Source organism: Hypomesus nipponensis, chromosome 11, assembly GCF_054491055.1.
Source record: "Hypomesus nipponensis isolate SF chromosome 11, ASM5449105v1, whole genome shotgun sequence".
Classification (NCBI taxonomy): Eukaryota; Metazoa; Chordata; class Actinopteri; order Osmeriformes; family Osmeridae; genus Hypomesus; species Hypomesus nipponensis.
Genome location: NC_140371.1, coordinates 12,020,840 through 12,048,293, shown reverse-complemented (window position 1 = coordinate 12,048,293; position 27,454 = coordinate 12,020,840). Strand labels below are relative to the sequence as shown.

Sequence of the window (27,454 nt, the reverse complement as noted above, 5' to 3'; positions counted from 1 at the left end):
CTGCTTGGTTTACATACAACAAGCGAGGGAGTGAGCTACTGACGTGAGGCGGAAGTTGCAATCAGCTGATAGAGGAGGCGACAAGCTCGCTGAAGCCTTCGAGAGTAGAAGAGCCATCTTCCCAACCGGAGAGAGTGGGGCAGAGGGGGATTGTTGAGATAATTTTGAGGGGGAGCCCAGTGTCGCTGGAAGGCTTAAAGACGTTGCTTTAGGACGGTAGGACAACCGGTTTTTATGTCAGGGAAACAAAATTGGCTATTCGTTATTTCCGGGCGAGAACTCTTCGGAAGCCGTATGGCCGGGGCTCAAGCGAGAGCTCTACTGGAAAATACAAAGGAAATACATTCGAGTGAAGGTATTATTAGCACAGGTTTGCAAACGAACAAATGCATAACAACCAGAACACCATAGCTGAAGACTTATTCGAGTAAGTGGCGTGTAAAACATCAAGTTTGAAGAGTGGGTAGATATTTAAAGATGTCACTGTAAACAAACAACAAACCCCTTGTTGGAGCGACTGCTGTGAAGCTTTGACTCGGATTAGTACCAAGGGTATCCAAACACGGCTACCAGTCAGTTTATATCTATTAACTATCATTTAGTCAGCCTTAGACGTTGAAAGAAAATCATTTAATGACATTTGTGGCCAATGACAATCGATATCCTATTGAAAAAGCTGTTTGTTAGTTTAGCAAGCTAGCTAGCTTCATCACTGGTTGTCAATGCAAGATTAGGTTGCTTGCTGGCTAACTAGTTAGCATTGTCCAGTTAGCCAGCTAATGCATGTAGGTAGATGAGAAGTAGCGTTATATGTCGAACAAAGGGAGGAAGATTGCTAGCAGGAATATGAGCCGTATTTACATTTTTTTCAACACACTGGTAGGGTGTTTTCAGTCAATGTAAAATATAGATATAAAAGAACACAATTGGCTTGCTACCTATTAGAACACACTGTACGGGTTGTTGTCTCGAGATGTGGGGCTGTGGGTTCCACAGCTGAGTGGTCAAGAACAGACGGCGGGCGTTGGAATGGAGGAAATCAAGTTGATGGCATTGAGTAGATTTGATTTTAAAAGTAGCTAGCTAGCTGTCATTCATTGCATTGACTGTTTGCCCATATGTAGAAATTCACAAACAAATGTATTGCTGAAACATGGGCCGAAACATAAACCTATAAACGTCTCTCATGGGTACTTTCTTGTGAGTGGGGGGTTGTCTCTTGGATACACAAGGAAAAGTGTCTTCTGAGTCCAACTCGAGTTTGCGTAGGTCTACTTATAAAGGCACAAATAACCAACTACCCGATGGCATGGACACCTTGACTCACATACATGGCTGACGGATCACCCTACGGCTTTAGTTTTTTTTTGTCATTTAAACATCGAATGTTCATTCCACGTTTTTTGAGTCGGTAGCCTGCCGGTATTAGAAAAAGTTGTGCTGGGATATGTCAAACATATATTTTAACCAAGTAGCTAGCCTTCAAGAACAGATTACAGATCGCTTTCAGCAGTGTTTTGGTTTCGGCCACCCCTCCCCCAACGTTTACTAGAGACTAGAAGTTGTGTTTCGCATCTGCTCGCTGTCAGTTCAGGACAAAATTAGCCCTTTCCTGCTTTTTTAAGAGACGCCTTGGCCCCTTGTAGCTCCTCTATCTTGACTTCTGAAAAGTGGATGTAATGGAACTAATGTTCGCCGAGTGGGAAGACGGGGAAAGGTTCTCCTTCGAAGATTCTGACCGATTTGAAGAGGATTCGCTCTGCTCCTTCATATCCGAGGCAGAGAGCCTGTGTCAAAACTGGAGGGGATGGAGGAAACAATCTGCAGGTCCTAATTCACCAACAGTAAAAATCAAAGGTAAATATTACACACACACACACAGAGACTCTATCCCTTGTTCCACTTGAATTTACCCAAGAAGGGCCCTTGATATATGTGATGCAAAAAGTTGTGATGGCCAACAGATGTTCTGTCATTTCTAAAGTAGCCTACCTAAGATGTATCCAGGTCACATGAAGGTCCGTCTTCAACTAACCAATTAAGTTATATATTATCACACAACTAGCGTTATATAAATGTGTTGCATCTGTGACATAAAGTCAGGGTAAAATGTATTGCTCTTCATGTTGACAAAATGTTGCTGTCAAAACCATCCTAGAGATCCCAGGGAGCAGCCTGCTCTCTGAAACAGGTTGTTGTCAGTACACAACAGGTCATGCTATTCTCCAGACTGTTTTCTAGATGGGCCTCGGAACTCAGAACATTGTGCCAAGAAGAGGGCAGTTGCTGCTGCAAATGTCACTGATTCTCCATTAGATTTATTGGCAGGGATGTCACTGATGTACACATGAGTTCATTGGCAGCAAAGCAAATCTCAGATTATTTGACCGATGACACTTTTCGAATCATACAATGGATTAATCTACTTTTACCTAACTCAAAATGTAAGGATTCTTAATGATGATTCCCCTTCTACTTCATAATGCTTTCACAATTTGCCTGGCAAATACGTTTGACAATGATTTGACAGTCCAGATGAGGTTTGGTTTGTGAGCTCTCTCTCTCGCTCTCTCGCACTCTCTCTCTCGCTCTCTTTATTTTTCTTTGTCTCTTTCTTTCTCTCTGTGTCTGTGTGTTTGTCTGTGTGTGTATGGGGGGGGGGGGTTGCTTCAGGCAAGAGGTTTGGTCCACCCAGGTTGGCTTTACAAGCAAAGGCGGACTGGGGAGTTATTGGCAACTAAGCTGGGGGGGGGTGGGGGGGAGCAGTTTATTATGAGTTAGGAGAGAGGCTCCTCAGTAGGGGAGGCTGTGTGTGTCGGTAGTGTTTGGGTAGAAGACGCGGTGGGGGTTGGGAGGAGCACAGTCAGCTGTGGGCTGTATGAAGAGCTTTGTCTTTGTCCCAGGTCACCAGCGAGGCCTACTTCAGGCCCAGGGGTTGTGGTTTAGCAATCTAAAATAAACCCCCCTATTTTATGAATTTGCATGCTACTGCTGCAAGTTTTATTTCAAACACCCAAATCCCCACACATGCACCGAATGATTTAAGAACACAAAATATTTAATTTCCCCTCCTCGATGACAATTGGTGTCGGTGGCTCAGTGCTGAATGGTATAGAAGCTAATATACAGGGTAGATTAGCCACCTGTAGATTCTGTTTATTAAGTAGGGTAATAAATTGTAGCGGGTCTGGCTACAATGGAACAGCTGTTTGAATGTGTGTGTGCCCCCCCCCCCCCATGCTGCCATCTGATTGGTCAGTTAGAAGTTAAGTCTCCAGAAAGCGATCAGTGACTGGCTGGCAACATGAACTCTGTAAGACCCTGTTACTAGCTGCCACCCCCCCCACCCCCTGCTCTCTTTTCCACTCTCACTCTCTCTTGCTATCTCTCTTTCGTCTTTCACTCTCTATTTCTCTTTTCAGTCTATACTGTTGCAGGCAGCAACATGGACACGGGGGCAGATCACAGAGGCAGGTCATGATTGGTTAGATCTCCTCAGTTTGTAGAATGAAAAAAGAAAAAAAAAAAAAGAAAGAAAAGATGCTGCATCACAATCTGTCGCTATAGAACTAACACCTACGCCAAGTGGCAAAAGTAAGCTTGAATAAATATACGCGCCAAACGTTTCATCGTCCTTTATTTCCAGTTTTCCACGCAAACGTTTGTGTCGCACAAGCTCTGTACACATTGCTATGCGCTGAATTGGTAAACACAATTCCATCTCCAAGAATATGCCTACTCACTTTTCTTTCAAGTTACTTCCAGCAAAGAGGCATCAAGTTTGAAATGCCAGTGTGTAAGGTAACGCTCCGTCGAATAGGCACCAGATTGTTGTGATGTTGTTTACCAGCCCAACATCTTGCTTGGCCGGAGGCTGAACTAGGCGCAGTAATCATCCCTATCACAGGACTGAGAAGCACTTGTCATCCCAGGGACAAGCTGGGAGTTGTGAGAAGGACGGCTGTGAGCGAGAGGAGATGTGAGGAGGCTGTTAGCATGAAGGCAGCCTGACGGTTGTGGCAGTAGAAGTCTACCATTGAGCCTGGGCCCCGGGCTAATGATCCCTGTTAAGGAACTTCATCGTCTCTTTCCCATATCTGACATGCATATCGATATTCAGTAGACACGGATTATATCATAAATGAAACATGCAATCTTATTTGAGGAAAGTTTCTTTATCCAACTCTAGCTCTTGATCTACATAAATAGCTCACCATCAATTATTGAAAAACGAATCTACCTGTGGCAAAAAAAAAAGTCAAGTGTTTGCCTCAATTTAGCATCAACCCCTAAAATATGGATCCTACATTTAGGACGGCGATGGCTGGGAGGATTACATCGGTGTTGCTTCATAGATCTTCGTCTCCCTGATGAATTAGACTGCCAGACTGAGCTGCAAATGACTGAGTTTTTTACTCTCTTTACTCTCTTTTTGGGCCAAAATTGGGTGCAATTTTTATTTATTATTCCACCATCTGACCAAGTGCCACTTAGTTTTTTTTAAATGTATATTAATGTACCACTTGTTTTCTGAGATAAGATAACCTGTTATTTCTCTGCTGTTTTGTATAAACTCAGCTATCTATTAGTCTCAGGGTTATTGTATGTTTAGGTGGGGGGGTTATTTGAGGGAGCCATTGTCATAGAGCTGCTAACTCCAGCATGCAGTGAGTGCACATTCTCTGTCTGTGTGTGTGTGTGTGTGTGGGTTCAGGACCTCTCAGGAAATACAAACCCTTCCTGGGCTCACACACAATCTTGCCTGCTTGGCAGCTGTCCTACTTTCATAACACGGCTGAGAACTGAGCTTGAAGTCACAGAATAACACCGAAACTTGTACAACACCATCTTAAATAGGCTTTATCATAAATATGTTACTGCAAACTTCCTCTTTTGGGTCTATTTAGGCCGGAATTGCATAGCGTGCATTAAGAATGCTGACATTTTTGGTGTTGTTGCACCTTGCCAAGCCACACAACGTTCACATTGGGTTTGTCAGCGTGTCAAAACAGCCCCCACCCCTGCCTTCCATGGGTTTACCATGGCTCCTAACCATCTGAACCACAGCCATCCCAGTACATGATGGTATTATTTAGACTGCCTATTCTCCTCCATATATGGGCGATGGCAGGCAAAGAGAAGGCCTTAGGTGGTGGTGGTGGTGGTGTGGGGGGGGGGTGGGTCAGGAAAGTGAGCCCCAAATCCCCCTCCCCCCACAGCCGACCAATGTGTTCTCAATAAGGGCCCAGAGAATTGCCAACTCTGCACTTTTCTCGGCGGGCTCTCACTCTCGCCTGCCATCTTTTGCTCTCCCCAATTTTCCACGAAAGCCCAGTTTCATGTACACCATTTCCATTCGTTTTGATGAATCCTTTCCTCTTCTCCCCTCTCCTCTCCCAGATGGACAAGTGATCCCCTTGGTGGAGCTGTCTGCCAAGCAGGTGGCGTTCCACATCCCCTTTGAGGTGGTGGAGAAGGTCTACCCTCCTGTCCCAGAGCAGCTGCAGCTACGCATCGCTTACTGGAGCTTCCCCGAGAACGAGGAGGACATCAGGTAGACGCTTGGTGCAACGCACACGCGCACGCACACGCTACACCAAACATCAGCTACAAACAGATGGCCTTCAAAGATAAAACGGCCTTCATCCACACATCTCTCTCTTTCCATATGCGCTCTCTCTCTCTCCCTCCCCCCGACCCTGTCCTGTCCGTTTCACTCCCCATCCCTCTGTTTTCTCCTTCCTTCGCTTCGCAGGCTCTACTCCTGCTTAGCCAACGGCAGCCCTGATGAGTTCCAGCGTGGGGAGCAGCTGTACCGGATCAGAGCTGTTAAAGACCCTCTGCAGATAGGTGAGCAGGAGACACAGACACACACACACACCAGATAGGTGAGCAGTGGGCTGAAGAGAAGACAACCACAAACAAAACCCTGTTAAAACTGAGATCCCGAAAACGGATACAGCCGTTTAGAACACCCCTCATTATGCCGTCTTTGTTTGTGTACACAGAACCAAACAAAGCCGGCGTAATTCCGCCCCGTGTGAGATTTCAGACAGCATGCTGTTTTCCAGAATCAGAGGCGTGACGTCAGTGTTGGTGTCTAGTGTGTGCAGTCCCACCATGACGGCTCTGCCTTTTACACAGACGTCGATTCGCCTCTGTGATCGTCTCAATTGCCGGCTTAATGCCGTTACAACAATGACCCCCCGTTCCGTGTTCGTACCCTCTAGACAGAATGGCACAATGGAGCATTTTTCCTACCTGGGAACAGCATGTGTAAAGGGAGTAACAGGGTCACCATCACACCTTTTGGCTGACCATCTTTTCAACCAACACTTGACACTCCACCACCAGTTTAAACCAGGTGCCTCCCAACCACTGTCCTCTGGGTTCTCTATGACGACAGTAATGGAACATGTCTCCTAGCTAATCTCCTACCAGATGCTGAGCTGGTTCACCTCAGTGGTTGCAGTGAGTCCATTAGGCATCGTGTATTTTATCTGCCCCTCATCCCAGATGACTGGATTATCTCCGAGTCACCAGGATTACAGCTGCTCTAATGGCCCAAAAGGAGCCACACACAACTGTTTGAAAAGTCTACACATGTAACCATCCCTTACTCCCATCCCCTGAGATAGGACTGCTGCTATCTGTGACAACTATGCAGGCAAGCTCATGTGTTCCATTCAGACAGGGCCGGTCAGAGATTAGTTTGTGGAGAGGAGAGAAGGAAAGAGGCATAAAGACGTGTTCAGCTTGCATTCAGTCTGATGCAAGACCCCTTGACCACTGGGAAAGCTTTAATATTGGCTCACTAATCAGAGCGATTAAAAAGTCTGCAATCACAGTCTAGTGATGTCACGTCCATCCAACGTTTGGAACAGTGGACCAGTAGCCCATTTAGGAATATTGTCAGCAAATGGCCGAATCCTCCCTTTTGGAACCGGTTTCCATATTAAAACAATGAAAAGCTTTACCTCAGACCTTCTGCCACTTCCGCAAGGGTTTTCTCACAGTATCCCAGCATACGGATTGTCTCTCATTGTTTTCCTCTGCACAGGGAATTTCTGTGAGATACGATGTCCAATGTATTAGACTTCATTGTGAGGTAATGGAAACCCTCTTTCTCCCAGTGGAAGGGCCAGGCTGAGGGAAGTAGGTTAAAGTGTGTGTGTGTGAGCCAGGGGTTATGATTGCCAGGTAAAAAAGAGTAGAGACGGGACCCGAGAGCTCGGCCCTCCGAAGGGGGTCCTGTTGCATTTGGAACAGTCGCACGGACTTGTGCCCGCCTCCTCCCCCTCGTTCTCCTTCCCTCCTTTTTCTCGTTCTCTTAACCTCTTCGCGTCCCCTCTTTCCGTGCCTCCTCTCCCTCTCCCTCTGTCCTGCTCTGTGTTGACTTTCCAGGAGAATGCTGGCCGGCGTCCAGCGGGTAAAAGCTTTTGGCCGGCTCCCTCTCCACTCCTAACCCTTCTTTCAAGTCCTCTCCCTCTTCCCCGTTCATTGACTCTGTGATTTTCTCTAGCCTCTAGCTTTCATCCCTCTGTGGCTCTCTTCCTGTGTATCTCTCGGTCCCCTCCTTTATTGGCATTCCTTCATTCATCCTCCGCTCCTGCCTCTTTTTCTTCCTCGCTCTGTGTGTATGGAAATAAAACTGCCTTTCATTTCCTGTCTGGCAGAGCAGGATGAAGCGGTATTAAGACCTTGGCTCGGCCCGGCTCCACTCGGCCTGACCTTTGTCACTTAGCAGCTGGCTCACCATCGCAGTGGGAGACTTTGGTGCCTTTTGGCCCAACACTGTATTTCTCGCTCCAGGTTTTTCAGTGTGTCAGCTAGGCAGATGCACCTTTCAGGGATCATTTGTGCTATATGCATCGCTCACTCCTTTTCTCTCCTCTTTCTCTGTTGTTTCTCTGTCTCTCTCTGTCTCTTACTCTCTCTCCCCCCCCCCTGTCTCCTCTTGCAGGTTTCCACCTCAGTGCCACTGTTGTGTCGCCCCAGGCCGGCCAATCAAAAGGGGCCTACAACGTGGCGGTCATGTTCGACCGCTGCCGCATCACTTCCTGTAGCTGCACCTGTGGCGCCGGGGCCAAGTGGTGCGCCCATGTGGTGGCCCTCTGTCTCTTCAGGATTCACAACGTGAGTGTGTGTGTGTGTGTGTGTACGTGTGGATGAATGAACATCCCTGTAAGTGTAACTGTGTGCCACTATGTGAGTCGAGTTGGACTGCCAGAACGAGGGAGAAAAACAACAGTGCATGCTGGAACCAGAGACATTGGAAACGGACAGGATAAACATGCGAGCCATAGAGAAGTGTGGGGGTTCCCTCTGGATCCAGGTCATGTGCTGGAGACCGCTCGTGTGTGTGTGTGTGTGTGTGTGTGTGTGTGTGTGTGTGTGTGTGTGTGTGTGTGTGTGTGTGTGTGTGTGTGTCGCTCTGATTAGCCTGTGTCTATGGGTGGAGGACTGGGCCTGCTTTCTCCTGATATCACTGTGTAGGCGGGCCTTACTGCAGCGTTTGTGTGTGTAAAGGAGCTTAAGTATGAAACGGTCAGTCCTGTGTTCCACTTGATACGGCTAAATTGACCAGGTCTGACTTGCTTCAAACTTCTTCTTCTACGCAAACTGTAGAAGAAGTTCTCTTTGGAAGAGAGCCTCGGGCCATGCAACACCCCTGCTGTGAGGGTCTTACCCCACACTTAGTCAGATGCGCGTACAGATGCACTGTACAGATGCTGTAACTGTAAGGCGAACCCACACACTATCAGACACATGCACACCGTCTCGCTCGCTCTTGCTCTCACGCTCTGTCTCTCTTGCACACCCACAAAAACACACAATCGTTCTTTCTGTCTTTCTCACACACTATCAAACACATGCACAGTCTCTCTCTCTCTCTCTCTCTCTCTCACTCTCTCACTCTCTCACTCTCTCACACACACACACACACACACACACTATCAAACCCATGTACATAGTCTCTCTCTCTCTCAGCCACAGGGCTGTTTTCACAGCTATTCTGTGACCTTTTTATGAGGCTCATTAGAGGCTGATGGTGCCGAATGAGGAGCATTAGTCATCCTCGCCTCCCAGGTCCTCATATAGATCCATTATTGCTGCCACCAGCCCAGCCTTAGTCACTCATCTCTGGGTGAGGGACACGGACGCATGTCACCTCCAGGTGACGCGGCCCTCTTCGAGGCCGCCTCAGGAACCCTCCACTCACGTGGGGGGGGGGCACAGGCCATGATATTTTGACGTGAACCTCGTCATTTAGAAATGCCTTGGTGCCACAGGGGAGTTGCGAGGCGACAGATGAGCTCCTGCAAAGAATGCATACACTGTTTGATATTCAGGCCCGACCCGCGTGTAGGACGGCAGACTGTCGTGGGCAATGCTATCAGCAACTTGTACAGCAACGAGTGAGTCAGTGGTTGCCAAGGCTAAAAGTGGGATCCTTGCTGTTTTAATAATTTTTTTGGTTCAATTTTACAAGTAGGAGAGTGGAGTCCTCACAGTGTTTCAGAATATAGCTGTGGCCTTTAAAGGGCTCTGTGGTTTTCACAGGAACCTACCAGTGGGTTTGTGTGTCTTCACACCAAACTCACTGTCTTCCCGCCTTCCCCCTCCTCCTCTGTGCTCTCACTGGATTGTGGAGCTGCACACACACACACACACACACACATCTGAGGAGGCCTGCAAAACAACAAATGCCGGTTTAATGTCACCTCAACGGACGGAATACTGAAAGCGTGTCTCACCGAGGGGCGTGTGTCAACGCACGCGTGCATATTTGCTGCTGCTATAATCCTATTTAAGAGCATGAAATCATCTTAAACGGGGTGTTAGAGCCCGGGCATGCAGGTTCCCTGATCCTCCCCCTCCTCCTCCCTCCATTATCTCCCATCGAGCCTCTCATTCCCATCTCGACTGTTTTTGATAAGCCGCTACGACCATTGGCACACTTAAAAGTAAGTGTCGCTCTTTCGTCCTCTGCAGGTCTCTCCCCTCTATCTTTTCCCCGTCTCTCTCTCCGTCCACTCTCTCGCCATCCCGTGCTCTTCATCCGTCCCCTCCCTCCGCCTCGCTCTGTTTTCCTCCTCCCGTGAACGCGCGCGGCTTCTTCTTTGACGTGAGACGGGAGGGGGCGGCTGTTGGGTCTTTCCGGGGCGGGGGCGGGGCATTCCACATTCTCTTTCACCAGCTTCTGGAGCTCCAAACCTTCATCATCAAACCCTGGCCCTCCCGGGGTCATGCATTATTTATCGGGCGCAGTCCACCAATTTGCAAAGGAGCGAAGTCTCCTCGCCGTAGCGTTTGAGGGATCCGGCAGATAGCTTTGCCACTGGCACACTTGCATGCACACCAACGCATGCACGCGCAGACACACTCTTCTTTTTTGAAAGGTTTTCTCAGGCTGCACCGTCGAGAGTCGGTTTCTAGGTGGCGTTATCAAAGTCTGTGACTGTGGGAGTTGAGCTGCGGTGTGCTTTGGTTTGGCGGGCCGCGTAAACTTCTCAGTTTCAGATGAAGTCGAAAGGTTTCGATACCGCCACATAACAGACGCTAAGAATCCCCTCCTGCCTCCCCCCTCCTTCCCCCCCGCCCCCTCCTCCTCTTCCCCCAGGCATCTGCGGTGTGCCTGCGCGCCCCCGTGTCTGAGTCGCTGTCTCGGCTGCAGAGGGACCAGCTGCAGAAGTTCGCCCAGTACCTCATCAGTGAGCTTCCTCAGCAGGTGAGACCTCGACCCATTACGGCGCGTCTCTCTCGGAGGTGACCCCATTTCAGACACCCCCCCACCCTCCTGGCTGCCGGCCCTCAGATGGAACACTTGTCAGGCCAGGAGCTTGTTAGAAATCTGGCCTCAGTAGGTTACTTCAATTTCCATGAATTCAGTCAAAATCTGATCTGAAAAATATGAATCCCTTGGAGCCATTTAGAAAATGAGACAGAGTCATACACAGACTTTTTAAGATATATTATGGAGGGTATTTCTGCTTTATTGGGAGAGAGAGTGTAGAGCAGGGGTGGGCCATCCTGGTCCTAAGGGGCCACTGTCCTGCATGTTTTAGATGTTTCCCTGCTCCAGCACACCTGTTTCAAATGAATGGGTCGTTATCAAGCTCTGTGGAAACCGGGTAATGACCATTCATTTGAATCAGGTGCGCTGGAGCAGGGAAACATCTAAAACATGCAGGACAGTGGCACCTGAGGACCAGGATTGCCCAGCCCTGGTGTAGAGTGACAGGAAATCCAGGAGAGAGAGAGAGAGAGAGGACCTACAGGAAATGACCTGGGCTGGAATCAAACCCAGGCCCCAGTGCACGCCCATAACCATTGAGCCATCAGGACACCCACCATCTTGTCCGAGGTTAAGGGCTCCGTAGCTCCCCATGGACAATTGGGTAGGACCCGAGGGAAAGAGAATGCTGTGTTTTAACTTTTTGGAAGCTAACTAGCTACTAGCTTTACAGCTACATAAGCTCCCTACAAGCCTGTTAACTGGCCCGGCATCAATACTCCTTTTGTGTGGACCCTGTTCTCCAGAGATAAAGACCTCACAGTGGCACCATTGTCTGCTTACAGGTCCCACTCACTGGTGCGCTGCTGGTCAGTCTAATATTACTCAGCTGTAAGGGCAACTGTGTGTCTTGGCTGTAATCAGAGCTGTGATGTTGAAACCCAGTGTCGAGCCCTGTTTTCCAACCGGGAGGCGGGGTCCCGGAGGGGGGGGACCGGCCGAGCGGTGGGACAGCGTGGCGGCGGCGGCTGCGTCGGCGTGGTGGTAACGCGCTGTGATCCTACTTTTCAGATCTTGCCCACGGCCCAGCGGCTCCTGGATGAGCTGCTGTCGTCCCAGTCCACGGCCATCAACACCGTGTGCGGCGCTCCAGGTAGGGACCCTGCTGCGCTGCCCCTGTTTGTCCTGCGGGGGGCAGCGTGCCCTCACGCTTCACAGGCTCTCTGTCTCCACTTTGTGGATCCTTTCCTCCTCCTGTCTCGCACACCGGGTGAGGTCACGCCATTCCCAAAAGAAGAGATGCGGTTTTCCATTTCAAGATTCTGAAACGATACCGAAACCGAAGGATGTGATGGGCGGTGGCTTAAAGCGCGAACACGTTCTCTCCTCTCCTTGACCCCTCCCCTTCCCGTCTCTCTCCTGTGTGCAGACCCCACCGCCGGCCCCTCCGCCTCCGACCAGAGCACCTGGTACCTGGACGAGTCCACTCTCAGCGACAACATCAAGAAGACCCTGCACAAGTTCTGCGGACCCTCTCCTGTGGTCTTCAGGTGAGGCGTCCGAGGTGGCGGCAGACCCGGGCGGAACGCTAAGACGGGGGGAGGATATCGCCATTTACTTCCTCACCGCGGATTGGAGGGGTTGACTTTTTTTTGTGTTTGCCGCCTGACTGGCGAAAATCTCTTGGTACTCATCAATCTGGAGTCACCAAAGGTCTTCGTCCGGTGTCTGTCTTCAAATGCTTCATGGTTGACTGCGTGTGTCGCCTGTTAATGTATTCTTATTCTGCCGGAACCTACCAGCTTGATGTGGATCACAAGAAGGGTCTCAACTTTGACATCTCTTTCTCGTGTGTGTGTGTGTCGGTGGGTCTCTCCTCCACCCCAGCGATGTCAACTCCATGTACCTGTCATCCACGGAGCCCCCTGCAGCGGCTGAGTGGGCCTGTCTGCTGCGGCCCCTGAGGGGGCGGGAGCCCGAGGGCATCTGGAACCTTCTGTCCATCGTCAGGGAGATGTTCAAGAGGAGGGACAGCAACGCCGCCCCACTTCTGGAGATCCTCACCGAGCAATGTCTCACCTACGAACAGGTAACACGCACACACACACACACACACACCGACACGCACACCTCCTCAGCCACGCGCGCTCCCGGTGTCCAGCATAGGTGACGCTCCTCCTCTCTCCTCAGATCATCGGCTGGTGGTACAGCGTGCGTACATCCGCCTCCCACAGCAGCGCCAGCGGGCACACGGGCCGCAGCAACGGGCAGTCGGAGGTGGCGGCGCATGCCTGTGCCAGCATGTGTGACGAGATGGTGGTGCTGTGGAGGCTGGCTGTGCTGGACCCCACCATGAGCCCCCAGAGGTCAGGTCTCGTTCCTGACCGCCCCCCCCCCCCCCCCATCTCTGTCTCCCGCTCGACCTCTGCAGATGCGCCTGTTCACCCCCCCCCCCCACTGCTTGATGGCTCAGCGGGAGTTTCTCGGTCACACTTTTTGTCCTCTATTTACCTGAATGGTTGTGTGAACTCGAATGCTAATCTGCCCTCTCAGTTTGCATCCTCCCCATGTGTCTCTTGGGTTAGATTGGGTATTTCTTGGGCTCTGGGTTCAAATTCGACCAAGGCCCTGTGCTGCATGTCATTCTCTCTCTCCCTCCCAACATTTCCTGTCTCTATGCCATCACTATAAAAATAATAAAGGCAGCAATGTTCCAAAAAGAGTTCAAAAGTATTGGACAATTGTTAGTCTCGATGGCTAATCGGGTTAGCTTGCAGTGCCCCCCCCCCCCCCCGATGTTGCGTGACACGGGTTAGTCTGCAGTCCCAACAGGCTGTTGGCAGGTTAAATCCCTTCTCACTCATACACACCAGGCTAAATGACCGCTTTGTTATAGTCTGTGTTAAATACACTCGCGTAAGGGAAAATGTGGAGCAAAGGGGTCTCCTTTGCAGAGTTAGAGTGTGTGGACGTGTGTGTGTGTGTATGTTTCCGTCACGGTGACATATTAGTTTAGCTTGGAATCGTGCGCGTGTTTGTGTGTTTTCACACGCGGTCACCCCTCTCTCCCGCCTCCAGGCGCCTGGAGCTGGCCGCGCAGCTCAAGCAGTGGCACCTGAAGGTGATCGAGATCGTCAAGAGGGGGCAGCACCGCAAGTCCCTGGACAAGCTGTTCCAGGGCTTCAAGCCGGCGGTGGAGTCCTGCTACTTCAACTGGGAGGCCGCCTACCCCCTGCCGGGCATCACCTACTGCAGCGCCGACAAGAAGAGCGCCTCCTTCTGCTGGGCGCGAGCGGTGCAGCAGCAGAGGGGGGCCAAGGCCGGCCTGGAGCCCCCCGAACCCGGAGGTGGTGGGGGAGGAGGAGGGAGGCCGGGGAGCTCCGAGGACTACAAAGGCAGGGCGAGCGGCTACTCACCCCAGCTGGAAGTGGCGGTCCGCCCCAAGGAGACCGCCGCGAGCAAGCGGAAGGGGTTGTCGGCGGGGGGCGGGCCGGGGGTGCTGGTGCGCCTGGCGGCGGGGGGCGGCGGCGGGGCGTCCCTGTCCGTGGAGGAGGGCGTCGGCGGCAAGGGCTCGTACAAGGCCGGGAGCTCGTCCTCCTCAGCCGGGGGGAAGGGCAAGCTGGCGCAGGGGGGCAAGGGGGCGTCCGGGGGAGGGGGGGCCGGCGGGGGAGGGGTCGGGGGTAAGCACGCCACGGTCAAGCGGCGCACCAGCAGCGAGGACAGCTCCCTGGAGCCCGACATGGCCGAGCTGAGCCTGGACGACGGGTCCAGCCTGGCGCTGGGGGCGGAGGCCAGCAACACCTTCGAGTTCATGCCGCCGCCGGCGGAAATGCTGCCCTCGCCCGGCCCGCTGCTCCGAGAGCCGCGCAAGTACGGCGGGGCGGGCGGCGCCGGCAAGGAGCGCCCGTTCGACCCCAAACGGGCCAACCACGTCGCCCCCGCCGCCGCCGGCCCCCCCGCCGCCTTCCCCCCCAAGGGGGCCGTGGTGGTGGTCGTCGCTGCCGACGCCACCGCTCTCGTGGAAAAGGAGGCGGAGCTCGAAGGCGACCCGGAGGAGGTCGCCGGCGAGGAGGCGCGCCCGGCCGGGGAAGCCCGACCCTCGGCCGCGCCCGCCGCCAACCCCGTGCCAATCGCGGCCAAGCCGCCCAGGGGGCGGAGAGAGGGCGGGGCAGGAGGAGGAGCTGTGGCCGCTCCGGCCAATCAGGTGCCGGAGGGTGCAGCGGGGGTGGCGGCGGCAGGGGGAGACCCCGTGGGAGAGGACGACTACCAGGCCTACTACCTGAGCGCGGCGTCGGAGGAGGGGCCGGACAGAGGGGCGCCGGAGAACAACCACGAGGAGGAACCAGACATCTTCGCTGGGATCAAACCCCTGGAGCAGGAGGGCCGCATGGAGGTGAGGAGCCACAGGGGGGGTCGCTGGCCCAGTACTCGCACTCACTCTCTTTTGTGTTGGCTAGCTGCCTTCTCAGACGAGTAGCACTAGCGCACGTCTCGATCTCCCGCGAGGCGGGCGACTTGATGTGACCTGTGTATCGTGTCCCAGGTGCTGTTTGCGTGCGCCGAGGCCCTCCACGCCCACGGCTACAGCAACGAGGCGTGCCGATTGGCCGTCGAACTGGCTGGAGACTTGCTGGCCAATCCTCCAGACTTGAAAGTGGAGCAGCCCCAGACCAAGGTAACCCCCTGAACCTCCTCCCTGCAGGAAGCACTCGAACCAGCCGCCTTCCTCGTCATGTCGGCCGATAACGTCCTCTCCTTTTTTTTCTTTCTTCCCGCCCTCCAGGGTAAGAAGAGCAAGGTGTCGACCAGCCGGCAGACCCAGGTGGCCACCAACACGCTGTCCAAGGCAGCCTTCCTGCTGACGGTGCTGAGCGAGAGGCTGGAGCTCCACAACCTGGCCTTCAGCACCGGCATGTTCTCCCTGGAGCTGCAGAGGCCCCCGGCCTCCACCAAGGCCCTGGAGGTCAGTGCTGCTGTTTTACCGCAGCGGGGGGGTGGGGGTGTCTGGCGGGGGGGGATCTTTCCGGCGCTCACCCATCCTCACTCGCGCTCGTATTCACTCTCTCTCACACTTAATCTCCACTGTATCTGTCTGTCCTTCCCTCTGTCTCTCTGCCTCTCTCTCTCTCTTTCTCTCTCTCACACACACACTTTTCTCTCTCACTTACTCTCCTCTGTATCTGTCTCTCTCTCTGTCTCTTTCTCTTTGACTTACTTTCCTCTGTATGTCTCTGTCTCTTTCTCTTTGACTTACTCTCCTCTGTATCGGTCTGTCTGTCTCCCTCCCTCTGTGAACCTCCAGGTGAAGCTGGCGTACCAGGAGTCTGAGGTGGTGTCCCTGCTGAAGAAGATCCCCCTGGGCCTGGTGGAGATGACCTCCATACGGGACCGAGGGGAGCAGCTCCGCGATGGAAACTTCTGCGACTACCGGCCCGTCCTGCCCCTCATGCTGGCCAGCTTCATCTTCGACGTGCTCTGCACCCCAGGTGAGGCCCACACGCGTGCTAGCAGGGACCCAACCACTCCTGTTGTTGTTGTTGTCGTTCAACTTAAAGGCATGTTTACACACACACACACACACACACACACAGGCTCTCATGGCACCCATCTTTTTTTTTTTTTTTACTTAAATATTTATAAAGTACACACACTTTCTTTAAATGAAAATGTGTCCTGAAGAGACCTTTTCTAACATGTAACGGTTATGCCAGTTAGACTCCTGGTGGTTTATAGTGCTCTGTCCTGTCGGTATATTGTTTGTGCAGTCGTGTCCCCAACTGGCTCCCGGCCTCCTAGCCGTAACCGCAACAACGAGATGCCGGGCGACGAGGAGCTGGGCTTCGAGGCGGCTGTGGCAGCGCTGGGTAAACGTCTTTCATTTCCCCCCTCCTACCCCCCCCCCCCCCCCCCCTCCGTTAACGTTCGGTTCACCTCCTCTTGTTTTCCTCGGCAACCATCTCCGGTGCACTTACTTGAATATCCTCGGGCCCGGTTTGTTTTGCAAAGCTTTGTCGTTAATTGGGCTCGGTCTGTGTTTTCCCTCTTGTTGTTGCTGTTATGACCTAAATGCGTGTCTGCTTTCACTTGACCCTGCACCCTCCCCGCGATCCCTCTCTCTCTCTCTCTTCCTCCACTCCCGTCGCTTCACTCCCCTGTGTCTTCTCTCTCCGTGCCAGGGATGAAGACCACGGTGAGCGAGGCGGAGCACCCCCTGCTGTGTGAGGGCACCCGGAGAGAGAAGGGAGACCTGGCCCTGGCCCTCATGATCACCTACAAGGACGACCAGAGCAAGCTGAAGAAGGTAGCTCGCCAGCCTCGGGGGGAAAGAAGAGTCCGTTTTCAGTCCTAGAAGACTGGGCTTGTGTAGACAGCCTCCAGGCTGGGAGATCTTCACTGCTAGGGATATATTGTTGACAAGCCCTTGCATCTCCCTCCCTGTCAACTGTCCTCCTTCATCCTCTTTCTCTGCCCTCCATTCCCCAGATCCTGGACAAGCTGTTGAACCGCGAGAGCCAGACCCACAAGCCCCAGACCCTGAGCTCCTTCTACTCCAGCAAGCCTGCCGCCAGCAGCCAGCGCAGCCCCTCCAAGCACGCCACGCACGGGGCCGGCGGCGGCGGCGCCACCGGAGGGGGCGTCTCCAAACACGGGCCCTCCTCCACCTCCGCCAACTCCAACGCTGTCAGCTCCTCCTCCTCGGTGCAGGCGGTGGCCAGCGGGGGCGTGGCGGGGCAGCAGGCGGCGCTGGGTGGAGCCGGGGTTCCGAACAGCACAGCGGCCGGCGAGGGCGTTGGCGAGGCGAGAGAGCAGGGTGAGTCATGGCGCCGGAATATTCGAAATGCATGAAAAATGTTGCGTGTATGTGTAAATCGTGTTCACATTTGAAGGCCGTTCAACGTCACGATGACTTCCTGCCAAATCCATTCAACTTGGTGCCCTTCCCTTCTTTTCACGCGTCGCCAGACTGCGCCCAGCCCGCGTCGTGTGACCAGCAGAGTGAGGCGGCGCCCTTCAAGCCGGAGGGTACGGTGCCCAGCCGTCTGGCGCTAGGGGGGCGGGGCGCCTACAACCGCTGCTGGGGTTCCCCCGTCCGCCAGAAGAAGAAACACACCGGTAACCACGGCTACGCACCCCACATCCCATCATATCTAGTCTGTGAAGTCTGGCGGTGGAACCCCGAGTGTGAAACGGGGTTCTTTGGAGCCATATTTCGGGCAAAAGTGCTAAATTGCCCTGTGGGGAAATATTGAGATTTGACAACCGTGAGGGGACTCTGTGCTTAGCAACCGGCCCCAGCTTGGCCCCCCTAGTTTAAATGGCTTAGAACCTCCCATGGGGCTTAGGGAACTCCAGTATTCACTACTCAACCATGTCCTCATCCAGAAACGCTCTGTGTGGTCCTGTCAGTCGTAGGGGACGGATGTGTGTGAGGCTCATCACCTGTGTGTCTCCAGGTATGGCCAGCATCGACAGCAGCGCCCCGGAGACCACCTCCGACAGCTCGCCCACCCTCAGCCGACGCCCGCTCCGAGGGGGCTGGGCCGCAGCCTCCTGGGGGAGGGGCCAGGACAGCGACAGCATCAGCAGCTCCTCCTCCGATTCGCTGGGCTCCTCCTCCTCCAGTGGCTCCCGCAGGGCCGGGGGCGGGGCTAGGGCAAAGAGCACAGACACCAGCAGGTGAGTTAGTCCCGTCCGCTGTGAAAAAAACAAATAATAATAAAAATACCATTAGGGATAGCTTTTTTCCAAGAACTTCTTTCAGCGATGTGTGTGTATATATTAGTAATGTATAACTCCAGTGTTTGTCACCACAGGTGAGTGGTTATTAACCCCCAGTAATTGACATCATGCAGCGCTGTGCCTATCCCCAGGTATAAAGGCCGTCGCCCAGAGTGCCACGCACCCCACGTCCCCAACCAGCCATCAGAGGCGGCGGCCCACTTCTACTTTGAGCTGGCCAAGACGGTGCTGATCAAGGCCGGGGGGAACAGCTCCACGTCCATCTTCACCCAGCCCTCGGCCAGCGGGGGCCACCAGGGGCCCCACCGCAACCTGCACCTGTGTGCCTTCGAGATCGGCCTGTACGCCCTGGGCCTGCACAACTTTGTCTCTCCCAACTGGCTGTCACGCACCTACTCCTCCCACGTGTCCTGGATCACCGGTAAGGGGGGGGGGATAGAGGGGGGGGGGTGGAGGGGGGATGGAGGGGGGAGGGGGGGGCGAAAGAGATGAGAGCATCAAGGGCTTTTAGGCATTGTGGTGTAGAGTGGATTCAAGTGGGTTGGCCCAGAATGGGACCGCTGGTTGAAGTGGTTTCAAATTGTCTCCAATTCTCCCCCTTCATTCTGTAGGCTTTTAAGGATTGCTCACTTCATAATACAGCGATACAAGGTGTATTTATGATGCTTCAAAGTAGCTAAAAGCTTTTTCCTTTCTCTCTGCCTCTCTCTCTGTCTCCCTTTGTTTGTCTGTCTGTCTGTCTGTCTCTGTCTCTCTCTGTCTCTCTCTCTGTCTGGCTCTATGTCTCTCTCCCCTCCAGGCCAGGCCATGGAGATTGGCAGTGCCGCTCTCAACATCCTGGTGGAGTGTTGGGACGGGCACCTCACCCCTCCCGAAGTGGCGTCCCTGGCAGACAGGGCATCACGGGCACGTGACCCCAACATGGTGCGGGCAGCGGCGGAGCTGGCACTGAGCTGCCTGCCCCACGCCCACGCCCTCAACCCCAATGAGATCCAGAGGGCTCTGGTCCAGTGTAAAGAACAGGTACACACATCGACACAGGGGAATACACACGCCGCTTCCGTACAGCTGCGTTTACGTTTCCACACCAACGAACCCACTCTTAATAGAACACGTCAACGAAACCATTTCAACGCGAGTTGTCTTCGTCCTAGCTCGTCCTGACTTCCTTCCCCCCCCCCCCCCCTTTCCGTTCTCTTCTCCACCTTTCTTTCCTCCTCTTTCCCACCCCCCCCCCCCCCCCCCCGTCTCCCTCCCCAGGACAACGTCATGCTGGAAAAGGCCTGCATGGCCGTGGAGGAGGCCGCCAAGGGGGGAGGCGTGTACCCCGAGGTGCTGTTCGAGGTGGCCCACCAGTGGTACTGGCTCTACGAGCAGACGGCGGGCGGGGGCTCGGGGGCCCAGCGCGAGGGGCCTGGCCGCTGCGGGGCCAACGGCGGCGCCGGCCGCAGGCCCCCGGAGACGGGCTGTGGCCTGCTGGACAACGGCGGGCCCATGGAGTCCTCGGGCGTGGCCACGGTGACGGCGTCGGTGACGGCGGCGGCGGTGGTGCCCGTCATCTCGGTGGGCTCCACCATCTACCAGTCGCACGCGCTGCCCGGCTCGGCCATGGCCCACCCCCACGGCCAGGGGCTGCACCCATACACCACGATCCAGGCCCACCTGCCCAGCGTTTGCACCCCGCAGTACCTGGGACACCCCCTCCAGCACGTTCCCCGGCCCACTGTCTTCCCTGTGTCGGGGGCCGCCTACCCACAGGTAAGAGGACTGGCTGGACACACGGGGATGGGTCGAAGGGGGGGGTGGAAGGGGATGGAACTTTTGTTTGACCTTTTGTTTGACCTTTTGTTTGCCAAGATACGTTGAAGTGAAAATGTGTTGCTGGGAGACCGGGGGGGTATTCCTGGAAAGCAGGTTGTGCGACATCGCCGGGTGACCGAGTTAACTCCCGACGTTGTAGCAACATTGCCAGTAAGTTGCTGCAACATGGTGCGGCAGCTTGGGGAGTTCACTTGGTTATGTTGACCTGGAGTTAACCTGGTTATGTTGCCCAACCTGCTTTCTGGAATACACCCCAGATCAACTAGGAACTTCATTGTGAAGCCCCACTCCCATGCAGTGAGTTTGTTGTCTAGTTCCAGGACTGCTTCGAGAGGTGGGGCTATCAAAGAGGACGACAGATGGTACAGCCCGACACTCCCTCTGTTCTCCCTTCACATGGTTCAGCCTTCCTTTTACAGTTTACATTTGTATTTGGGTTTTGACTTCACCCTGCAGGTGGGTGAACATGGTGGAATTGAGTTGTGAAGGTTGAGTTGGTGGAGAGGGATTCCTGTGAGAGATTTAAAAACAATTTTGAACCAACCGCTTGGATAACTGCCAGACTCACCAGTATGCAGCAGGGTGTCTATAGTGTTTGACTTTCAAAGGATTCTCTTTTTTTTTCTTTTTTCTTTCTCCTGCGTAGCCGTCAGTAAATAAAGTGGAAATAGTAGGCATTCTATCGAAAGACACTCAATAGCTGTGGAAGTAACCTAAGTGGATTGTAATTTGTCAAGGTTGCCAAACTTGATGCTATCTCCTCAGGGTTGTGTATAGAAATCGATGAGTCTCTGTCCATCATTCATAACACGCACACATGCTCCATCGCTCTCCAACTCTCTCTCTCTCGTTCCCTCTCTCTCTCTCTCTCTCTCTCTCTCTCTCTCTCTGCTCTACCACACACAGCCCCTCTCCCCTGACCTGCCGGTGGCATCGAGGAACAGTGTCTAACTGATTTTAAGTGTGTCTGTGTGCCCTCCCAGGGAATGCACCCGGCCTTTATCGGTGCCCAGTACCCCTTCTCAGTGGCCACCGGCCCCCATCCGCCCATGGCGGCCACCGCCGTCACCTTCCCTGGCGTGCCCGTTCCGTCCATGACTCAGATCGCCGTCCACCCCTACCACACGGAGACGGGCCTGCCTCTGAGCACCACAGTAGCAGGTCAGTTTCGCCAACGCGGCGGAGGCGTCTCTCCGCCGTACGCCGCGTCCGGTTTGTTTGAGTGTTTTCCGTGGTGCGGCGGGGGCGTGAATGTGAGAGTTGTGTGTTTTGGCCAGTTCTTTTAATCAAGCAGCGTCGCCAGGCTGCAGGGCGGGTCTGAAGACCATCCCAGCCGTGTTGATATGCAGCGATGACGCACAACTTTGATGGGTATTGCTTTTGTACAACAGTTTTACGAGCACCATTTATGAGTTAATAAAGCGGCAACATATTATGATTGAGATTATTTCATCATTTACTTGGCAACACAATATAGTTCCGCTGCTTGGCTGGACTGTTGCCAAGCAACACATTTTTCCCTGCTCAAAAAATGACTTGTTGCCATACCTTTAGATAGATCTAACTACCACAGGCCAGCTACTTTGTCATTCATTTGTATGTTTTTAGTTATTCTTCAAGTTTATCTTGGATTGCGAAGTTTGTTGCAACGTAACTTTGCATTGATAACAGTTATTAACGTAAGCTCAGTGAGACCAGTATAGTCCCAGTGCTGCTATCCCCAAACATCCGTACTCATGGAATGCCTCTTGTCCAGTCAAATTAATTGGTCAAAACTGTTGTATAATTGTATTTACCAGCCTTTTTTTTTTTTTTTTTTTTGGGTGTTTGTTTGTTTTAACTCGAAAGTTGTGTGAACCGTTTCGAAAGTGGCTGGTGTTTGACCTCTCTCCCTCTATGGCACTGTCCCTCTCAGGAGCCGCCTCTTTCTCCGCTCTCTACCCAGTAGGTGGTGTCCACTCAGGCTCCGCCATCCAGGCCATCCAGGGGGCCTCCCTCCCTGGCATGTCTTCCCAGCCCGCCGCATTGGTCAGCACCCCTTTCCCCGCTGAGGACGAGCAGCACAGCCAGCCAATCAGCCAACAGGGCCTGCACTACCTGCATTCAGCCTACAGAGTTGGTGAGGGGAAAACGCCTGCGTGGAATGATATGTTCGTCATTGGTGGTTAAACGACCTTAGAAATTAAATGCAAAGTGCTACAAGTAAATGAAAATAAGGTAACATTTTAGTAGTCGTTGGCTGCTCATCGACTTGAGGTTTTTGATGAGTAGAGTGTGTATTTTTGTGGTTGGTGCCAACTCTTGTCTTTGTCTGTAGGCATGCTGGCCTTGGAAATGCTGGGCAGGAGGGCTCACAACGACCACCCCAACAACTTCTCCCGCAGCCCCCCCTACACAGAGGACGTCAAGTGGCTCCTGGGCCTAGCTGCCCGACTAGGTGAGCTGGAGGGGGATTGGAGGACTGGGAGCTAGGCTGTGCTGGGGGGGGGGGACTGGGAGCTAGGCTGTGCTGGGGGGGGGGGGGACTGGGAGCTAGGCTGTGCTGGGGGGGGGGGGGGACTGGGAGCTAGGCTGTGCTGGGGGGGGGGGACTGGGAGCTAGGCTGTGCTGGGGGGGGGGGGGACTGGGAGCTAGGCTGTGCTGGGGGGGGGGGGACTGGGAGCTAGGCTGTGCTGGGGGGGGGGGACTGGGAGCTAGGCTGTGCTGGGGGGGATTGGAGGACTGGGAGCTAGGCTGTGCTGGGGGGGATTGGAGGACTGGTAGCTAGGCTGTGCTGGGGGGAGGGGGGGACTGGGAGCTAGGCTGTGCTGGGGGGGATTGGAGGACTGGGAGCTAGGCTGTGCTGGGGGGGATTGGAGGACTGGGAGCTAGGCTGTGCTGGGGGGGATTGGAGGACTGGTAGCTAGGCTGTGCTGGGGGGAGGGGGGGACTGGGAGCTAGGCTGTGCTGGGGGGGATTGGAGGACTGGGAGCTAGGCTGTGCTGGGGGGGATTGGAGGACTGGGAGCTAGGCTGTGCTGGGGGGGATTGGAGGACTGGGAGCTAGGCTGTGCTGGGGGGGATTGGAGGACTGGGAGCTAGGCTGTCATAGGACAATGGAAGTGGAGGAAAAGACATGAAATAAAAAAGGTTATTTAATAGTTTCTAAATGATATAGCATGGTATATGACAAGATCTGGATAAATCATAAGCGACTAAGCCCTAAACATTTGCATATGGTTTGTTCAAATCCTAATGGTCCTAATGGTTTGTTCAAAAGACTAAATGGCAAAGTTGCTTTTTTTTTTCTTAGCTACTGATGCCAATGTAAACTGCAAAAATACAACACAAACAGTAACTTTTCTATCCCTTGACATTACTAATTAAAGGTTCTTACTCAAAATATACCCAGAAGTGTTTCAGTTCATGCTAACAACTTACACATGATCAATATTTAATAACATTCATTTCACAAAATAATATATGCAGACATCAGGAAATAAGCAATAGAGGCAGTAATACATAAAGGTGACCAGAGTAGTTGGTCTTCCCAAAAAAAATTGTGAAAAGGCTAGGCCACCTTTTAGTTTTTGACACCATGGGGCAGAGTGGTTTAGGCGGGGGGGGACGGACGACATGGATGGGCCGAGGTGCTAGAGGTAAAGGCTTAGAAAAGGTATTATCCGTAGTACCTGCTTTCTTTGAAATGCACGGTTAAAGTGAATGGCAATATGCCATTTATAAATAAATAAAACTGCCGGAGTAGATGTGAAATATTGATAAACCAGCTTTGCAGCCTCAGGTCTGAGCGGCTGTAACGGAAAACAGGATTCTCAGTTACACTCAGGGGAAGGGCTCAAGCTACCGTTGACGTCTCCGTGCTCCGTCTGTGGACTGATTGTCAGCACCCAACCAGACACTCAGAACTCGTTCCATTCGGTTCCCCCCCCCCCCCAGGTGTGAACTACGTGTACCAGTTCTGCGTGGGCGCGGCCAAAGGTGTGCTCAGCCCCTTCGTGCTGCAGGAGATCATCATGGAGGCTCTGCAGAGGCTCAACCCCGCCCACATCCACGCCCACCTGCGGACGCCCGCCTTCCACCAGCTGGTGCAGCGATGTCAGCAAGCCTACCTTCAGGTAAACGCTACATACTCGCACGCGCGTGCCTGCTGAAGAGAAACGTTGATGGGGATCTCGTGTGTGTGTGTGTGTGTGTGTGTGTGTGTGTGTGTGTGTGTGTGTGTGTGTGTGTGTGTGTGTGTGTGTGTGTGTGTGTGTGTGTGTGTGTGTGTGTGTGTGTGGCATGAAGGAGTTTGATGGAGGAGGAGGAGACGGCGTTGCGTACATGGTTTATCCAGCGTGAGAGCGCCCAAGCTGTGAACGGGTGGGACACTGCCAGCACATCCACTGAACAAAAAGATCTGGACCCAATCTCTCTCACATCCTCGCTCTCACCGAAGCAGGCTCCGAGAAGTGGTTTGAGTCATTAACAGCCTGGATTGAATAGGAGCCTCCGTTGAGACACACACGCACACCTTCAGGCCTGCCCTGGCATCAGCCAGACAGTATCAGTATATCTCACATACCCCCCACACACACACACACACTTCTCTCGCATTTGCGGTACGCGCGCGTGCACGAGTGTGCATTTGTGCGGCCGCCATCTCCTTGAAGTCAGCTGACGCTATCAGCGTGACACAGGCTCTCCTCCCCGCCGTCTCATCAGGAAGTTAATGAGATGATGTATCTGGGGGCTGTAGTCAAGCGGAAAGAGACCATGACTGACAGCAATATATTTCCCAAGTCACTGGAGGGGAAATGAATTCCATATGCCCAGTGTCTTCATGGATATCCTGTGATGTGTTCACTAACTGTCCTTATCTGAAAGTGCTCTTCCCTTCCCTCCTCCAGTTACAACATTCCTTCTATGTCACCAGAATAGAAGTACAGTTATCTGCAGAGATTAACACTGCAGATTTCAACTGTCGCGGTAGAATAAAATCGAATGTTTCTGGGAATACATTTGATACAATTATGGATGGAATAGGCAAATGAGGAACATGTACGCTCCATGATGCCGATTTTCCGTGTAGCAATGTTGAGTGATAACATCACGGTTCCTTCACAGGGCAAAGCCTTGCCTTTTTATTTTTTTACAGCGAAACACTATTAAGTTATGTGAGCAAATTTCAACCACCCTGTACTCTCTAAATGGTTCATATTAAAAACAAATCTACTTGACACCATTAAAGTACCAGATTTGTCCTGAGATTTGGAGGGAAAAAAAAGGAGCAAATCCAAGTCTGCCCCTGAGAAGGCGAGATGATTAAATCATGTTAAATGAACACAGACAGTCCTGTACTGGTTTCATGAGGAGTTCATCAGGAGTATAAAGCAGCTTAAACGACCTAGTCAAGGCAACTTTGCAGGTTACAGGCCGTGCAGGGGTGAAGTGTCGACCATCCAGGGTCTTTGGGGGAGAGGGGGGGGCGCCCTCTGCCACCAACGGATGATCCTTCTGTTGCCCTCCTGGCCTCTTAGCACTCTGTGTACATGGGGTGAAAATAGAATGACTCTGTGATCCTTTGGCTCACTTTCTCTATCTCTCCATCTACCCGCCCTCCGCCCGCCCATCTGTCGGCTCTTCCCCCTGCAGTACATCCACCACCGGCTGATCCACCTCACCCCGGCTGACTATGACGACTTTGTCAACATCATCCGCAGCGCGCGAGGGGCTTTCTGCCTGACCCCCGTGGGCATGATGCAGTTCAACGACGTGCTGCAGAACCTGAAGAGGGGCAAGCAGACCAAGGAACTGTGGCAGCGCATCTCCCTGGAGATGGCCACCTTCTCTCCGTGACTGGGACTAGGGGTGAGGGTGGGTTAGAACAAGCCCCGCCCACCTGCACCACCCGCACCTCTGCAGCTTTGTCCGTCTGTCTCTCTCTCTCTCTCTCTCTCTCTCTCTCTGTCTTACTTACGGCTCTGTCCGGAACTTTCTCTTTCTATCTCCATCTCACTCCCCTCACCAGACGTCACATTTTCTTGTGTGTCCCTATGGACACGCTCCACACAGCACACAGGCAGCACAATCAAATCCCTATTCTGCCCCCCTACCCACCTACCACATCTGCGTTCCTCCTGTTATGTTATGGTGTGTGTGTGTGTGAGATAAAGAGATAAAAAGTCTCTCTGTTCATGACTGAATAGCCTCCTTCCTTTTCTCATCCATCCGCGTCCATGTTTCTACATCACTTCCTGTGTGGTGTAATCCTTACCCCTTTTCATGTTTCATCTTCATCTCCAATTCGGGGAGGGGATCTGAGAAGAAGAAAAAAAAACTAGTTATTATTTGTTGATGTTGGTTGGTTCCTTCTTCGAAATGAAACCACTGAGTTGAGTCAGATTCATACTGCAACATTCCTCTGTCCTGGGGAGCCAGTGTCCCCACCCCTCACTATGAGTTTTAGCTATGTTGACAGTGTTTAAACAAGTAAAGAAACAAGAAAGTTTGTTTAAATGATTAAGAAAAAAAAAAAAAGTTTAATAAGAAAATGCTAAACCTAAGTACGGGTGAGGATTCTTCAGTGTTTTGTTTTATCTTTTTTGTTTTTGATATTTTGTATAGACATACGTGTATGCAGAGAGGAATTGGAATGAAAGAATATTGTGAGGGTTGTGCGGATTCCTTTTTTCCAATCCAGGTGGTGGGCCCTGTGGGCTTGGGAACACAGGATTCTGGCTGGACCAAACTGCACGTAGGTCTTTGTGATAAGGCGCAATAGTGCTAGTGGGCTCCTGTAATTCTAACTTCATCTAATATCAGAAATACTAGAATCCCATTATTATAGTTATGTGGATTTGACATGACTTGGCCTGTACTGGTATTCTGGAAGTCCATCAGTGTTTTTATGGAGACCAGTGCCATATTCCTGTGTTTCAAACCCACATCTCCAACCAGGCTCTGGACCTCACAGCAGGAGAGTGACTTAGTAGAAAATGTACTGTGATATTTTTGTATTCCTCAAAGTGTAGCTTGGTTGAAAAAATTATATATATAATTATATATATAAAAACTGTGCTGATTGCAAGAGGTTGTAATTTAGAATTAAAGAAAACAGATAAAGCAATACCGAAATGTAGAGTTTTACTTAATAAAGATAATTCAAAACACTAAA

General features: G+C 52.6%; 1 protein-coding gene across 11 annotated transcripts; it reads left to right on the top strand.

Moving 5' to 3' along the window:
• Nucleotides 1-104: 104 nt before the first annotated feature.
• zswim8 (zinc finger, SWIM-type containing 8) lies at nucleotides 105-27,454 on the top strand. Of its 11 annotated transcripts, none has more exons than XM_084709555.1 (28): nucleotides 105-355; nucleotides 1,647-1,857; nucleotides 5,401-5,554; nucleotides 5,756-5,850; nucleotides 7,964-8,136; nucleotides 10,625-10,732; nucleotides 11,810-11,891; nucleotides 12,168-12,288; nucleotides 12,626-12,827; nucleotides 12,929-13,104; nucleotides 13,817-15,131; nucleotides 15,282-15,413; nucleotides 15,522-15,701; nucleotides 16,041-16,224; nucleotides 16,495-16,602; nucleotides 16,915-17,039; nucleotides 17,222-17,549; nucleotides 17,702-17,851; nucleotides 18,193-18,415; nucleotides 18,592-18,899; nucleotides 19,278-19,501; nucleotides 19,739-20,236; nucleotides 20,614-20,661; nucleotides 21,262-21,460; nucleotides 22,215-22,418; nucleotides 22,617-22,736; nucleotides 24,235-24,413; nucleotides 25,933-27,454. In XM_084709555.1, exons 2-28 carry the CDS (start codon nucleotides 1,680-1,682, stop codon nucleotides 26,134-26,136), a joined length of 6,018 nt encoding a protein of 2,005 aa, XP_084565681.1. In that variant the 5' UTR covers nucleotides 105-355; nucleotides 1,647-1,679; the 3' UTR covers nucleotides 26,137-27,454. The 11 variants fall into 11 exon arrangements, with proteins under 11 accessions (XP_084565681.1, XP_084565680.1, XP_084565682.1 ...); XM_084709554.1 differs by having other exon boundaries at nucleotides 1,626-1,857; XM_084709556.1 differs by having other exon boundaries at nucleotides 105-1,857; nucleotides 16,504-16,602.

Excerpts from the sequence above, each read along its gene's own strand:
- zswim8 (XM_084709555.1), top strand. The coding sequence starts at position 1,680 with ATGGAACTAATGTTCGCCGAGTGGGAAGACGGGGAAAGGTTCTCCTTC. Across the intron at positions 1,858-5,400 it reads ACCAACAGTAAAAATCAAAG|ATGGACAAGTGATCCCCTTG; the intron begins GTAAATATTACA and ends CTCCTCTCCCAG. Across the intron at positions 20,237-20,613 it reads CGGGGGCCGCCTACCCACAG|TTCCAGGACTGCTTCGAGAG; the intron begins GTAAGAGGACTG and ends TTTGTTGTCTAG.